The sequence below is a fragment of the Haemaphysalis longicornis genome, unplaced genomic scaffold, assembly GCF_048455015.1.
Source record: "Haemaphysalis longicornis isolate Haplotype H1 unplaced genomic scaffold, Haemaphysalis longicornis Haplotype H1 scaffold_12, whole genome shotgun sequence".
NCBI lineage: Eukaryota > Metazoa > Arthropoda > Arachnida > Ixodida > Ixodidae > Haemaphysalis > Haemaphysalis longicornis.
Window position 1 is genome coordinate 28,164,708 of NW_027526225.1, and position 16,976 is coordinate 28,181,683.

At 45.6% G+C, this 16,976-nt stretch overlaps 1 protein-coding gene across 1 annotated transcript in view; it reads right to left on the bottom strand.

Moving 5' to 3' along the window:
* The window catches only part of Gen (XPG-like endonuclease), a 56,168-nt gene that overhangs the window by 4,215 nt on the left and 34,977 nt on the right, over positions 1-16,976 (bottom strand). The window contains exons 7-10 of the mRNA XM_077693097.1: positions 11,801-11,988; positions 6,795-6,881; positions 3,438-3,562; positions 1,477-1,541 (exon numbers count right to left, since the gene is read on the bottom strand). Of these exons, the coding sequence (XP_077549223.1) occupies positions 1,477-1,541; positions 3,438-3,562; positions 6,795-6,881; positions 11,801-11,988 (465 nt within the window). The remainder of the gene's footprint in view (positions 1-1,476; positions 1,542-3,437; positions 3,563-6,794; positions 6,882-11,800; positions 11,989-16,976) is intronic.

The following is a 16,976-nucleotide window of genomic DNA, read 5'->3' on the forward strand; positions in this document are numbered from 1 at the left end:
GATTTAGTTCTAGCCTTGCAAGGAGACAGTTATAGTATTTATAGTCTGCAGTTACAGTTATAGTACGAGAATGGCGTGCCTGACCACTGACTGTCACCGTATGACGAAGGCCGCATGTGAGTCAACTGTAAGACGCAAAAGCGGCAAAAAAAAAAAAAAAAAATATGTGCGCTTCAGCTCGGTCAAAAGGAGATCGTGCCGGTTACAAGGAGGGAGCAAGCTATGAGCCTGGTGGATTTTAGCCGCATCGACTGTTTTTCATTATATGTACAATACGTCTAAACCTTCAAAGCCATTTTTCTGAAAACTTGATTTTTTGCATCCATCAGTTACGCGAAGAGTGATAACGTTGCTTCTAGTAATTATTTTAGTACGAAAACTGCCGTGCTGTTGCTTTATATATAGGACTATGCAATGAAGCAGAATTACTGAAAAATATTGGGAACTTTTTATATTATGGCCAGTTTTGTGAAACCCAAACGTGCCGGATATTAAAATTTTTCAGTCTTTTTATGATTAGGCAACTTAGCTTAAAGATATGATATTCGTGAAGGTTAGTTGCACAGGCTATTGTCTTCTTTACCTTCCTGCCACGTCGCGTTTGAATCGTACCTACCATTTTGTAGTTATGACTGTTCGCACAAAATGCATATTTTCGCGCATTTTGATTTATATAAATTCTTTGCTAGACATTTTCAGCAATTTTATCATTTTAAAGTTTCTAACTGTATAAGTTTTACAAGCCAAAAATACAATTGTAACGTTTGGGCTACACTTGCAAATTTTTTTTTTCGAAGGTTGTGACCTACCTTAAAGTTTCTACACATCCCTCAACGCACTGCTGGCATAGCCATGCCAGTCAGTGTCATGTCAGTGGCACTGCTTGGAACTAATTTTACAGCTCATTACACTTCGCTGGTAGCAGTGGCAAGAAACTATTTTGAATGCCGATTTCAGAGAGCAAAGTGTAATGAGCTGTAAAATTAGTTCCAAGCGGTGCATAAAAAAAAAAATGATTCTCTTATTGCACTTACCAGGGTTCATAGTATTGGAAAATGTAAAGATTGCAGTTTTATGACCAACATTGCTTTATCTATTGTTCCTTCCAAAAATGACTGATTACCTCTAGTTATCTTGGGAACCAATTGACTAGCTCAAAAAATAATGGCACATCTCAAATCAGTGGAAAAAAAGCAGCAAGGTTGACCAGTTTCACAGAGATTACTTAAAAATTAAAAGGAGCTGTTTAAAGAGCCATGTCCCCCCTTAAGTTTCACTGCCTCCAATTTATGAAGAGAGAGAGAGAGAGAAAAAAAAGGTGACTTGTGCACCAAGAAGTAACGCGAGTGTGGCTCTCAGTTATTCGTTGCAAGTAACCTGACGCAAAAGGTAAGCCCCGTTACCTACGACTCCACTGAGCTTCACATGCAACATTGCAGAGCACAGGTGCAGAAACAGAGGCTTGCAACAACTCACGCTCACTGGCCAGCCACTCGACCTCGTAGAAGTCGGCACCCCTCCGCACTCGTTCTTTCACAATCCTAAAACAGTAAAAACATAAGGGGGAGAGAGAGAGAGAGAGAGAGAGAGAGAGAGAGAGAGAGGAGAGAGAGAGAGAGAGAGAGAGAGAGAGAGAGAGAGAGAGAGAGAGAGAGAGAGAGAGAGAGAGAGAGAGAGAGAGAGAGAGAGAGAGAGAGAGAGAGAGAGAGAGAGAGAGAGAGAGAGAGAGAGAGAGAGAGAGGAGAGAGAGAGAGAGAGAGAGAGAGAGAGGAGAGAGAGAGAGAGAGAGAGAGAGAGAGAGAGAGCAGTGTCACTCTTTATCAGTGGTGAAGCAACGGATTTCGCTATTTGAATAACACGCACAAATGAATACATATAACCAAGTAAAAAATGTCCTGCAAGACTACAGGCACATTGTCTGGTATAAAAGAAATCCAGGGTGATACTGGCTACAGTAAGTGAAGGACATTACCTTACTGCGGGCTTAAAAAAGTACCAAACCATGTCAGTACTCAAAAGAATCTCGTATCGCAACACTGCCCAGCCTTGTTCAGTTTGTATTGCCAAAACCAGAAGAGAAATTGAAAAAAGAAAAGTTTCCTGACCGCGGGCATGTCCCTAGGCTGGCTACCGCGATTCGAAACCATGATGGGAAGCGGAGAATAAAGATGGCCATGGGAAGGAAACAGACACAGGCAAGTGCTAATTCTGAGACCTTATGAACATCCTCAATGTTTAAAACAGGTGGCTTGCCTCAGCAATGCCAGTGGCTACAATGCCCCTTTGAACCAAGCTGGAACAAGACGTTCACAAGACATTCCCAAACACTTGCTTGCCCTAGTTAGGAGAGCACAGATGAATGAGACCACGTTTGCATTTGAACGAGAGTCTGACGTCCTTTTGAGTGCCTCAGACGACGAATGCAACTTCAACCACTGGGTAGTATTTGTGCACAACAGGGTGTACGCAGCAGAAACCTGCCACTGCCATCTCTTTCACTTCGTTCAGTACCGGGAGATTCTGCGATCGTCCACCAACGAGAAAGACACCTCGGCAAATAAATGTGGCGCGCACGCCACACCCGATACATCGGAATCCCCGAAAAAGCAGTGCATCCCCATATCGATAGATTTCAGTTCAGGGGTTTAGCGAGCCGAAGCTACGTGCTATGAGGTCCGTGGAGGCCTTTGGATTAATTTTCCACCTCCCGGGTTTCATAAACGCGTGCCCAAATCTTGAAACACGGCGTTTTCTCGTTAGCCTCCGTCAGAGAAGCAGCCACTATGGCCGGGATCGAACGTACAACATCCTTGGGCTCTGCAGCACAAGGTCTTAGCCACTGTGCCACCGCGACAGGTGACACCTAGCCACCAACGTCATTCGACTGCAAACATTGCCACCCTGGATTACACGGATTGTAGGCGGGCCAGTCGGTACATATTTCTGAGATTAACAGCGTGAAAAAAGGGACAATAGAGGAGTAGACAAACACAGCGATGACCAACAACTGAAGTTTTATTATTGCTGGACAGCAATAAATAGGAAAAAGGAGGGTGACACGTGACGCTAGACTTAACAAAAAAATGTTTTACAAACAAAAACAAAAACAAAATGCCGCGCAATCTAAACACAGTAATCGGCACAGCTAAAGCAGACCAGCACCAACAGTCCACCACATATCGGACGCTCATCCGCACGTGGATCCTGCTAGCTACCTAAACAACTGATTTCTTTCTCCGTAAGGGCGATGGAGGGTGTGCTGACACAATCTTGCTCCCGCTTCTCGTATCTCTCTGCGCATTCTGTCAGAATAATGAGCCAGCACGTGGCACTGCTGAAATGCAGGCTGGCATGCAGGCAGGTGTGCGCACTTTCCCACATGTGCGGCACCCTCTTCGACAAAGGGAGAGCCTACGTGGTCCAGTGGAGACCCTCACCTGACCGGCTTCAGGGTTTCCAGCTCCTTGCAGGGGCCGTGCTCGAGGCGCCAGCGGGTCAGCAGCGGGAACAGCTTCTCCCGGCTATCTTCATGCCGCCAGTTCAACTTGAGGGACATCAAGTACTGTTGGGAAGGGAGGGGGACAGAGCAGCAGACAGCGGTGCTGTCAAAGGGATCAGGAAGGCGAAATACGAGCCTGGTTCGTTAGAACAACTGCTTTGTCCCGATATGGGAGTGATGACTATTTTGCCTCAAACATTTCACAAGCAACGGAGATATTAAGGAAAACGGACGATGCAGTGGCGACTCCGCAGCCACACTTCTCTGGCGACTTCTCTACGACGCCACAGAACGTTGCCTGTGGGACACCGAGACCTCTGCCCACCGAGACCTCCACCAAGTATCATGATTGAGCAGTAGGGCCTCTTGTTCCGAACTGTGTTTTTAGGGCTGGCCTCTACTGTGTCACTCCTGCCTATAGGTGGTATTCGTTGAAAAGCTTAGCTGTCAATTCCTTCGCTTGGCAACACTGGAAACGGCCGCAGACATGGCTGATGCACCACAGACATGGCGCGGCTTGGGCCACTGTGCCCGCACATCGAGGAAAAAAAAACAAAACAAAAACACACACACCGGCGTGCGTCGTCTACTCTATTTCAACCTGATTCTCAACGGTGGCGTCAACAGAGATGTTATTAATCGCACTCACATTGAACTCGAGGGAATACTGTGCATTCAGTGAGGTAGAGTGCAACACAGTCACGTGCCTAGGACGGAAAAGTACCGCCATCCCGCGGGGCCTCGGCGTAACCAGTGACAGCGCACTCACACGGTTGCCTGCATGCGCGCCTCACCAGTGAATACAAGCAATATCACATCACTGCAGCACGAAATTAGAAACTTATGCCACATTTCTTGCACTTGCTCCGTTAAAAAAAAACATCTTTCGCGACTGCAATACTGCTCAGTGAGCTACCAAAGGCCAGTTCCTTCAAATCGAGCAAAGCTGTAAGTCCACTTGAAATCAGGGGTGTACACAAAGAGTCAGCAATTCACTCTGACTCACAAAGCACTGCTCTTATCAAGTACTCACAAAGTTTTTGAAGATGTTTTTATACTGTGCAAGTATCGTTACAAAGTGAGCTAACCCTTACTCTTGCCATGTCTAGCTTCGCTGCATTGCCGATGCGCTAACATGCTTTTTTCCCCCCCACGGACAAGTTACAAGGGACAGCCAACTAGTTTTTGTGAAGTATACGCCCTCTAGTTCACACAAAAGACAGAGTTTTATATGGTGGGTTATATATAGTATACATGTACAGTAGCCGGCTGATTTTTTGGACCTGGAGGGGAAGAAAAAATAGTCCGAATAAAAGAGAAGTATGAAAAATCCACGAGTCATTACTCCTGTGGGACAAGTGGCGGTTCCTCGGGTAAGTCCGAAATATGCAGCAAGTCCGAATTTTCGGAGTCCAAAAAAACGGTTGGCTACCGTAGTGGGGCAGAAATTAGTTGTGTAAACGTGACGCTATACTGTCCGTATGCACATCACACGACCTGAAAACCCCGTAGCTACCTCAAAGTTTTTGTACGGGTTCCAGTTTGTTCTTATATTACTGCCAGCATTCTTTTTTTTCCTTATTGTTGTGTTGATTTTATTTCTTTACCTTCGGAAACGCAGCAAAGTGGCTGGTGGTGAGAGCAGACATCAAAGCCACATAACGTTGGTCAGTTGTTCCAGACAGCGGCATAATTATCGGCACTCATTATTTAATCATAGGCGCTGTTCGTATGCCACATACAATCACACCCCCCCCTGCAAATTTGGGGAGGCGCTTCCATGCCCATTTCCCCTGTGTGTTTGGCCTGACTTCTTGCCATCACCACTTTACAATTACCCGTAGCTGTATCAGAATTTTTAAAAAATGGGCAGTCTGCATATTGCTGTGTAAACGATACAGCTCGCTTTTGGCCACAAAAAGTTTGTGGGCGGGAGTTACGGTAATCATCAGACAGCTATTGTCACTGATAACCCACACACGGCTGAAACGTGTGGAGCTACTTAAACAACCAAAGAGCATGCCTACCTGCAGGAGAGACTTCTGCTTTTCTTCTGTGCTAAAAGGCTAGGAAAGTTTGAATGAAGCCTTGTCTCTATGCAACGTAGATGACATCTTTATACTTGACCACTTCGAAGGCACTACTGCTTCCAGCACTTTAACCAGAGCCATCACTCACAGCCACTTTAGTGACGGCTGTGCTGCTTCATTTCCAAAGCAGGGTTTTTACAGGCTGCGTATTAAGGGGGGGACACTGGTCTTAAAACAACTTCTTTTAATTTTCTAGTAAACTTTGTGAAACTTGCCAGACTTGATCCTTTCTTCCTAGTGATTTCGAACATGACATTATTTTTTCAGTTGGACAATTAGTTCCTGAGATAATTTTAGATGATTAGCCATTTTTGGAGGAACAATAGACAAAACAGTGTTGGCCATAAAATTGTAATCTTTATATTTTCCAATACTATGAACGTTGCTCAATGCAGTAATCGAAGCAGTTTTTTTTATGCATCACTTGGAATTAATTTTACAGCTCATTAAATTTTGGTGTTCGAAATGGGCACTCAAAATGGTTCCTCGCCATTGGTGCCACCAAAGTTTAATGAGCTGCAAAATTAGTTCCAGGCGATGCATTAAGAAACCGATTCTCTTATTGCATTCACCAGGGTTCATAGCATTGGAAAATGCAAAGATTACAGTTTTATGGCCAACACTGTTTTGTCTATCGTTCCTCCAAAAATGGCTAATTATCTCTGTTTATCTCGGGAAATAATTGACCAACTGAAAAAAACAATGGCTTATTCGAAATCAGTGGGAAAAAGACACCAAGACTGAGCAGTCTCACAAAGTTTACTTGAAAATTTAAAGAAGTTGTTTTAAGACCAGTGTGCCTGCTTAAAAGAAAGTAAGCAGACCTGACCAGCCTAATTTGTAGTGCCAGCACCTTGTAATACCTCGCAATACCCTTTCACTTATGTGCATTCACTTGCCATCTTGTGGTGCCAGAAGGCTTGCAGCCTTAAGCCACAAGGTCATCTAGTGAGACTTGATAACACTCCAGAATCGAGCTGTCCATTTCATTCCTTTGTATGCATTGTGTGCTCTTCTGTGGCATGTCAAAGAGAATGCAGTGACGCAAGAGTTTGGTTCTCCATTTTAGGTTTAGTTTCATTCAGCAGCAGCTAGCCAAGTGCACTGGTTTCAACAGCACTGCATGGGGAAAAAAAAAAAAAAAAAAAAAGACAACCTGCCCGGTTATGTTATGCTCACCAAAAGTGAGCAAGTGACAGAATCACCTCAAACTCCTTCACACGGGGAGTCTTCCAGCAGCCGATGTCGTCACTGGTGATGCTGTCCCGGTCGTTCAGAAACTCCGATATGACCTGCACCCAAAAATAGGAGCACTGCTGAGAACCCTCAGAATCTCCACCTAACAGTCTTAGAAGACAGGATCCTTCAGGGATTGCCCAATGAGCAGACTTCACCTCCTTCATGGAGCAAAATACAGTGAAAGCTCGTTAGTTCGAGCTCCAATAATTCGAATTTATAGATAATTTGAACTGTACGATTTGGTCCGGCAACGTCTCCATAGAATTCTATGCTTAGGCTGCTTATAACATATTTCCATGTTATAAAAAGTACCACACTATAAACAAAACATGCGCGAATCCAGCCACATCACAAACTACCTCTCAGTCATTATTTGTTCATCATCACTCAAAGGAACGCCTCTTAAAAAACTTAAGCGCAGTTTATTTCGTCTTTTTTTTCCACATCAGTTGCTGCTGCAGGATCTTACAAACTGTGAGCAAGGCTTTTAACTTCCTTTGTGTTTGTGTTTTGAGGGAGCACGACTGCATTTCTTAATGTCTATGAACGGATGCCACCAGACAATGTGATAAGAACGCAAGTGAATCCCCCCCCCCCCCCCCCCCCCTCAACTTGTGTTCATGATGCCAAAGACGGTTGCTTATCAGCACTACATACAGATAGTGGAAAGATGTTATTCGAAAGATTTCGTGTTTTATAGTGTTTCCAGCACTTGTCCGAATGCAAACGATGCTTTATTCACTGAGAAATTAATCAATTTAGGTTAAAATTTTGTTTTTCTCGCTAAATCGTGCGTTTTCGTGGTCTATCGTGCGTTTTTGTGGTCTGCAATGACATCACAGGGCCTTATTTACCGTTAGGGAACAAAGAGGGCACCACCACACCGCAGTAAGCCGTTTTGTGCCTTTGGTTTGTTTGCGACCGTATTTAAACCTGGCTTGTTTTTGTCCATGGCGAAAATAATCGTTCGTGAAACATAGTGCTCGGTCGACAAATATGGTCACGTAAGACACTGTTGCTTGCGTCAATTGGCCAGTGTCGTCTGAAACAACCCCAAAGCACCACAGTCCTGTGCAGCTAAACCAAGCATAGTGCGCGCAGTACCAACAGCAGCATACGCATCGGTACTGCTATGTTTACGTGTGCTTTCGTGACTTCCACTGTTTGTTCCACCATTTTTAGGGCTTTCAAAAGAATGTGCCCTAAATTTAAGCGCAAATAGCTCGTTCGGCAAGCTTATAAGCTGTGACCAATTTGCGCTTGCTTTTTCTGGTCTCCGCCAATCGCAGAGCTGCCTGGTATGACATCATAGGTTCTGTTGCGGGAAATAAGCTAGTGGGTCGCATGGCCATTCCCTTTTTTCCTAATTATGTAGCTTATTTGAGCGAAGTTTACGTTAAAACTGGTGTCAGCATGATTCTAACGAGGCAATCTTTTGAATGAACCAAACTTGTGTTCTCTATTCAAGGCTCCTTTAAAAAAATAGCTGTTGCTGCTGAACATGGGCTGTATGCAACACGTGCACTAACCAACTCGCTTTCTGGCTTTCATGCTTTTTTGTAATCCCGTCACGGCTTCAACGTCGAATTTTGCTACAAGCACTCCGGGCAAAGATTGTTCTTTTTTCTTACATCCTACGGCATAAATGCACGTGCTGAATCAATGAAGCTGTGTTTTACTCAACAAATTTATTAACGATTACAAATTTTAAAAAATTTATCGACACTTTTTCTTTAAATTGGCAATTTTCTTGGCACTCTCTGCCCTCTGTTGGCCTTGCACCATCCAACAACAGTAACCATCAAAAACAGAACGGCTTCCTCATGACAGTGAAACACGTGGCCTGGTGGCATGGGAGCATAAGCTCAAAGTGCTACATCCATGCCTTCCGACGAAAAGCACCACACGTTTAGGCTCTGTGTGCTGGTGCTTCGAGCGCGAACGCAGTGCCGCCAAACAGCGGCGCCATCAAAAATTGGATGTTGGTCAGCCCGAAGGAGCCGCGTTACGGGGCTGAGATTCCGCAGTCCGAGCGAAAAAGTCGAGCTATACTAATGCGTAATTCTGTGTACTGCTGGGTCTACAGCCCCCGCAACATTCTTTTAAAATGCCGCGAACAGGCTGTCGACAAGGGAAAAGGTAATTTTTCTCGCTTCCCTTGAAATGAAGCGGAAAGACAACAGTGACGAATCCGCGCAGTGTGACGTGCAGTGTGAACAATGCCGATCGACTTTTGGACATTAGCGTTTGTTGCGCTGTTTTGTGTGAATGTGGTTTATACTCGGGGACCTTGTTTTTGTGCAGGTCCGTTTTCATCTTCGGTGGGGACCTGTGACAGCTGGTGCCTGGAGAAACGCGCATGTGCAAAGCAAACTTCGACGGGAATAAAAACAGCGCGCCAGCGTACACCCCAGCAACCTTCCTTGCGTGCTACGGAATACGCGGTGAAATGTGGTTGACACGAAGCTGTGGGGATTTCACAGGAAACCGCCACAGGCTAAACAAATGGGTCATAAATGTGTGCATCACCTTGGAACAGTGATTGTGTCTGGCTCTTCTTTTTGTTGTTGTTGTTGTTGCAGAGCATATGCCCACCCCAGCAGTTTATTACCACGTTTTGCTTATGTTTTCGTAATCTATATGTTTGATTCCTTTTGTGTATTACGGTGCTCATCGCTGCCTACCACTTCCTAAGTGTACGTGTGGAGCGTCTCCAGCCCTTCCTTCAGACGGCGGCTGCTTCGACGCAGATATCGCGGCCAACTCCATACGGCTAACCTTTCGTTGACTCAGACAGAACACCGGCGCTAATGCCGGCAATGAAAGTGGAGAGTAGCTGCCCGGCGTTCACAGTTATGAGTTGACCAGCATCTTTACACGAGCCGTGGCGCCCACACGAGCGGCTTGCCCTGACTGTTTCGCCTGGATTCGCTGAAATCTCCATAGAATGCAGCGATGCGAGAACTGCGTGTTTACAACAGAACTCACAACCGTTCACTGCACCCGCCTTTAATAAAGTCGCAGCCCACACCTGTTCTGTGCCCACGCCATTGCTAGAAGCATCAGGCGGCTCCGTTGCGCTCGCTAGCCCCTCCCAGACACAGTAAACATAGTTTGCGGTGTGTAGCTGGCGACCACGTTCTGCGGCTTTCTTGCGTAAAGCCCTCCAATATTTCCTATCTCTCTAAAACCGCTAAAACGAGCGTGCTGGTTCAAGCAATCACTCATCGAACCGTAGTTCGGGCAGTGCGAGTAGTGTGCACTGACGATGTCAACATCCGATTTATGCCGCCGCGGTCGGAAGTGGCGCTAGTGGCGCAGGCGCCGGTGTCACCACCATACCAGCGCACGGAGCCCATACCATAAGTACGCATAATTGTCTGACATTCATTGTTTCCCCCATGCCTTGGTAGATGGCACCACGACGCTACACATCTTTCTTTTTGTAATTCTTCCACAGGCAGGAGCGGAGGAGAGCCCGCTGGAAATGTGCAACAGCTACCCACCTGCACGTGACAATTAAAGTGGAAAGTTTGGCAAGTTGGTCGCTAAGCACAGAATCCGTGCTGGCAAACATTACACAGGGCGAAGATAAAGAAAAGACGAAACACTTGCTAGCGCGTGCCTTGTTCTTTCTTTAGTTTTGCCTCATGTAATTTTCGCTAGCAGCATGAGGGGCCGTAAAGACAAAACCCGATTTTGTTCAGTTTAAAAGAACTACACTTTGGTGGCTCACTCAGCTCCATTTGAGCCACGGGGGATGCTGCATTAACCGGAAAAAAAAAAAATGCAACAAATGGTGAAAAACTTAAATTTTATGCCACAGTGGCGTCATGTGGGTAGAAGTAACATGTTACGGGGCAGCACTAAAACACGGTTACTACTGTGTTAACTGCGGTTCCGCATTCAAATGATACGATCAGATGGAACTAGATGCCCCAGTGCAATCGCTTAGTCATGTTCACTGGCGATGGCTCAGGTCAGTTTTTAATGTCTCCGCTATCTGACTGAAGTGTGCAATAACATCGGTATCATTGTTATCAGGGCAAAGCAGCCCTTCTAACGAAGAAAACTTGCATTTTGTCTTGCATTTTGTCAAAACACAAGTTTGGTTCATTCGAAAGATTGCCTCGTTAGAGTCATACTGACACCGCTTTTAACACACACTTCGCTCAAATAAGCTCTATAATTAGGAAAAAGGGAATGGCCATGCGACCCAGTAGCTCATTTCCCGCAACAGAACCTATGGTGCCATATGTGGCCAGCTGTGCGACTGGCTGAGGCCAACCATAGCAAACGCAAATTAGCCAGGGCTAATAAGCTTGCCGAACGAGCTATTTGCACCTAAATGTAATATTCATTTTACAGCAGTAAGAATTGGGGGGTGAACGATTAAAGTTACGAGCGACCACGTAAACACCGAAGCAGTTAGTGCGGCACTTTGCTGTCACACGCACTGGACTTGTCTGAAACAACACTGACCAACTGAAATAAGCGGCACGGCCGCTCACGTGACCATGTTTGTCAAATCGTAGCTTAAGTTGCACGAAACGATTAGTATGAACCGTAATAAAAATACAGCAGGCGTAGAAGTCTGGCCAGAAGCAAAGTGCAAACACTGGCGCTTCAGCCGTATTGCAGCGCCATCTATGAAAGTGAGCGATAAGTGAGTGAGATGAAAGCAGCCCTGGTCATCCGGTTATGTTTAGTTCTAAAGCTCTGCTCTTGATACGTCATTGTCGACGTCACGAAAACACACGACTTAGCGGGAAAATTGAAATTTTGACAAATTATTTATTTTTCTGGGCGAATAAAGCATTGTTTGCAGCCGAACAAGCGCTTAGGGCCCTATAAAACACTAAATCTTTCGAATAAAACAAATTTGTATTTTGTCTGCATGGCCCCTTTAATTAAGCAGCGAGTGAGGCACTGGAAAGGGGCCTTCGCTAAAAACAAGATGTCCACAACGCACGTCTGTTGGGGGGAACTCGGCGTCCATGTTGAGTGCCTTCCTGCGGATGTCGAGCTCCACCTTCCACTCGCTCTTGACCTTTTCAACGCTGTGCCACTCGCACGGGCAGTCCGCCACCTCCGCCTTCGTGCACTTCCCCTCGGTGCCGCACGCGTCGCAACCCCGGCCGCTGTGAGACGTGAGGGTGCCTGCAGCAAGCGATCGGAATGAGTGCTCACACTCCACTTGGGGTCTGTCATGTCACTAGCAAGAGACAGCAGGTTTACTCGGCTGAACCAAAACGGGAAACTGTGTCGGAAGAGTATAAACAGACAGCCAACCACTTTTCGTGGAGTCCACGTTGTCTAGCCCCTATGACAGTCGGCGTTTTGTATGGCGGGGTAACCACCAGCAATTGCTGAATAATTCAATGGAAAGAGTTTTTATTTGGCACTAAACTTTTTGAAATCTGGAAGGTGGCGCTATGCAGCGTCTCAATGGGACACTACCATTCGTATTTCAAACAGCTCTGTTTCAGTTTCAAGGCATGATTCAAAGACACCATAAAGGTATAGGAAAGAGCGCACTTTACTATTGCTCTAGCTGCACACAGCTTTTCTAATACCCCGTTTAATCTCGCATGCAGTGAAAAATATTGTGCCACAATGCTTACTGTCATTATTGGCAGCATCCGTTATGACAGGCTACATAAGGCCGGTAGGCCTCAATGTTCCGCTTTCAAACGTTTTAGGGCACTATAAGGAAAACCATTTCAGTCCAAGGTGTTTTAAGTAATGCCCTTTCCTTTGGGATAGATCGCATATACTCCACAAAGATTGGCTGGCTACCCCTTTGAAGCCATCCAAATAGCTAAAGATTCATCTTTTCATTCGCTTAATACGTGCATTGTCAACCACTCCAGGAACTACAGTATAGCCCTCTATCAAAACAGACAGGACCAAGTGAGCATTCCAGCCCTCGAACGCAACGGTGCGTTTTTATTTATAAAAATTGTTAGAAGGCTCCGTGTTTAGTTCATTTTTTTAGCTGTCTTTTTTTTCCCCCACAACACCGGCTTGGCACTGATAACTCTAGGTTTGGTTTTAGCGATGCCAAACCTATGGGTGATAACGCATTTGATATACGCGCAATTGAAGATCTGCTTTTACGTCTGAAACCTCGCACCGCCATGTGGCCTGATGACGCACCTACAGCATTGCTAGCATCATGCGCAGATTGTCAAAGCATCTTCCTGTTTTTTCCTTCATAGAGACCTGTTTTGAGACCGAATTCTGTAATTTTCTGTAAAATTTGGGGGTTGTTTCTGAAAGTAGTACGATGGCGGATCGTTCACCCTCTCTCTAGATGTACCCCCAAACACACCCCTTGTGGCTCCTGAACGGCTCCTTTTGGATACCCCAATCATGGTCGTAGTAGAGTGCCCTCGTCACAACTTCACCTGTGCATGTCGTGCTAAGTGAACGCTCACAGTGCAGTGCAGACTTTATATGAACAATCTTCCCCTCCCCTTTTCCCCGTGTCCCACACCAGGGCCTATTGGCCTCCTCCTGTAATAAAGTCATCCATTCTATTCCTTCACCGAGTGGCCATGACTGTGCAACGTGGCTACAACTGTATACTCTGACACGCTACAGTGTCACTAAAAAAAGCCAAAAGAAAACGTAAACGGCAGTTATGTCAGTTCGAAGACGGAAACTTGGCCTCTGGGGCAACACAACGCATGGAAAATTTGTCCGATTTTATAAAATCCTTGCAGACAAGGCATGCCTTCACAATGTGGTGATATCACGTCTGCTATGCAAATCTCTGCTTGTCGTTCACGTTTCATGGTAATAAGACAAAGGAGAGAGAGTGGGCCTTCGGACACGTACAACAAACGCAAACATGGACACTCGGGGGAAATTTCGTGCCTAATGTAAGAACACAAAAAGAGTCCAGACTTCAATTGGCAAAAATGCGTGACAACAAACTAGCTAGCAGGGAGTAGGATGCTCAACAAGTTTATCACTTACGCCGTGCATAGAAACGAGAAGAAAAAAAAATCAACCCTGTGGATCAGTTGAGCAGAAACCACACCAGCAGGCTCTCGATATTCCTTTCCCAGCTGGGGACCAGCCCAGCACTTGTGGTGTGATACAGGACATTAATTACCGTATTTTCGCGTGTATAATCTGCCCGTGCATATAATCCGCACGCCCACTTTCAGCCCGCCGGAAAAGGAAAAAAAAAAATCCTCGCGTATTGCCCACACATTTGATACAGGAAGGGCTGCACCAAAGCTACTGCTCGAGCAACATATCACATACTATGCAGACAGAAAAACCGTATAGTATCTAGCAAGTAGAGTAGACTGACGGCAAGGCGAAAGTCACAATTCACTCAGTGTCACTGCTCTCGCTTGAGCCATCCCTTGAGCCGCAGTCCTCACTGCTGTACACAAGATCACCTTCACGGCACGACGCACATTGCCGCGAAGCTGCACTAAAGAAAAAACCCTGCACCCCTACTTTGCCAGTGAAATTTTCGCAATTTTGGCGTGGGTTATACGCGCGAAAATACGGTAAATGTGTTGAGATGCTGCCTCCCACCTCTAAACTGACCTGAAGCCACCATTGTTTACGAAAATAATGTGTACAATCGATGTAAGAGAACATCTCACAATAAAAACAAAATCAAGAGTAAAAAAAAGAAAAATAGAAAGAAAGAAAGAAAAACGCGAGCATTGCTGGGGTTCAAACCCTGGGCGCTTGCTCCTGAACCCTCAATTCTACCCCTACAGTACTGAAGCAGCACAGCGGAGCTCTATTAGGAGTTGCAGAAGAGAATAGGAGGAGTGCTTCACGCGAACCAAGAGATGGCACTGAGTGCGCACACAGGAAATGCCAGGCTTGAACCCACAGAAGAACGGCATCTCGCAGCAGGCTCTCTTATCTAGAGTTTGAGCTCTACTATGTTATCAGGATGCAATAAGAGAAGCACCAGGGAAGAGCTGCCCAATACCAAGAGGCGCCCCTCAAAAGCACCCACTGGTGCATTGCGGAAAAGCCTGCCACCACTAGCGCCACCAAAAGGGTGATTCATGTGGTGCTCAACTAGTTCCAACTCATTGCCAAGCATATATTCTGCACGTGTTTTCAGCAAAGCATTTCTCGTTTTCAACAAGGCGTAATTTTGCATACCCGAGTTCACTGAAGCTACTGCCCATTTGTGTTTTCGAACTCTGAAATACCCTGGAAATATTGGCACCTTTGAATAGCAGTGCTCTTCGATTCCACGCCACATAAAATACGTCATTTGCTCTGATATTCAAACGTTTTGAATATTCCCATGCCTCCTATGTTTTGGTGTTCTTTATCACACTTTTGCCCCAGCCACATGAGTTTTGGCGTGTCATAACTGCTGCGAAGCATTTCTGTTTTTCTTCTCTTAAAATAATGACTTTGAAATGGCCCCGAGGGTTACACATTAAATAAATAAATATCCCTAGACACATTCAGCAGAGGACTACACAAAACATTTACTCCGACTGCCCCAGTGAAATGTGTGCGTGAAACTGAACTACAGATGAAAGCACCACAACTACATAACAGTGACTGCGTAATCTGTTTTAAAAGTGCACTCTGCTGGCTAGCATTTGTGCCACCCACACAGCCCCCCGAGCATCTCAGCTAATTGTCCCCAATCGCCACTGATGACGACAATCAGTGCGCACTGCGAAGCTCTCTGATGCCCTTGCTCTAAGCTAGTAGATATCAGTCCTGCGGCTGCAATGCTCAATTTAACTGTGGACGCACCGCAGGCTACACAAATGATGGGAAAGTTCGGACACCTTTTGCAAAGGCAGCTCTGTTTAACGGTGAATCCCCAAGGAAGGAACAATAACAAGCACATCACAAGTCCGGCAAATGTTAGCATTCGTCGGTTGCGCTCAGCCGACACTTGCTTTTGACAATCCGCTCGATGACGTCCCCATCTCACATCTTTCCACATTGGGACTGGGTTACGTGGTTATGGTAAACCCCTGCGCAGATGGACATATGTTAAACCAAATCTTAAGGGGGGACACTGGCCTTAAAAGCACTTTTTTTTTAATTTTCAAGTAAACTTTGTGAAACTGGACAGGCTTGCTGTTTTCTCCCCACCAATTTCAAATATGCCATTCTTTTTTCAGTTGGCCAATTAGTTCCCGGGATAATTAGAGATGATCAGTCATCTTTGGTCAAACAATAGACAAAACAGTGTTGGTCATAAAAGTGTAATCTTTATATTTTTCAGTACTTTGAACCCTGGTGAGTGCAGTGATCGAAGCGACTTTTGGATGCATCGCTTGGAACTAATTTTACAGCTCACTAAACTTCAGTGTTTGAAATGGTCACTCAAAATGGTCCCTTGCCACTGGGGCCACCGAAGTTTAATGAGCTGCAAAATTAGTTCCAGGCGACGCAACAAAAAGCCGCTTCTCTTGTTGCATTCACCAGGGTTTTCATAGTATTGGAATATGTAAAGATTACAATTTATGACCAGCACTGGTTTGTCTATTGTTTGACCAAAAATGGCTAGTTATCTCTAATTATCTTGGGAACTAATCGACCAACTTAAATAAATAATGGCGCATTTGAAATCAGTGGGGGAAAAGCAGCAAGACTGACAAGTTTCACAAAGTTTATTTGAAAATTAAAAGAAGTTGTTTTTAAGGCCAGTGTGCCCCCTTAAAGGAGCACTGACACCAATTTTCAGCATTAATATTATTGCACAGTTCGCTCCCTTCACTCAACCGAATAATACCCTGGCTGCAATATGAGCGGCCTGCGAAGCGAAGAACATAGTTCAATTGGATCTCATTTATCGCGCCGACGGAGCAGCGCGCGGAGCGGCACTCAGCAAATGGACATCAGCGTGACATCACCCCGTGAAGCCAAAAGAAGTGACGTGACAGCGCTCGTCAAAAACTCGTGACGTCACTTCACGTGCGCGGCCCCACGAGCGGCGAGCGGGCGCAGCACCCTCTCAAGCGGGCGCCGGTGACGTCCGCACAAAGCGGTGAGGTCAGGCCAGGATTCTGTCATATGCGCCGTTCGGGATGAAAGCGCGGGAATTTGAAAAAAAAAACAAAACAATTTTCAGGCCGTTCAATGTAATTAGCTATCGAGTGCTGAAGTATTTGAAGTGCTGTTTC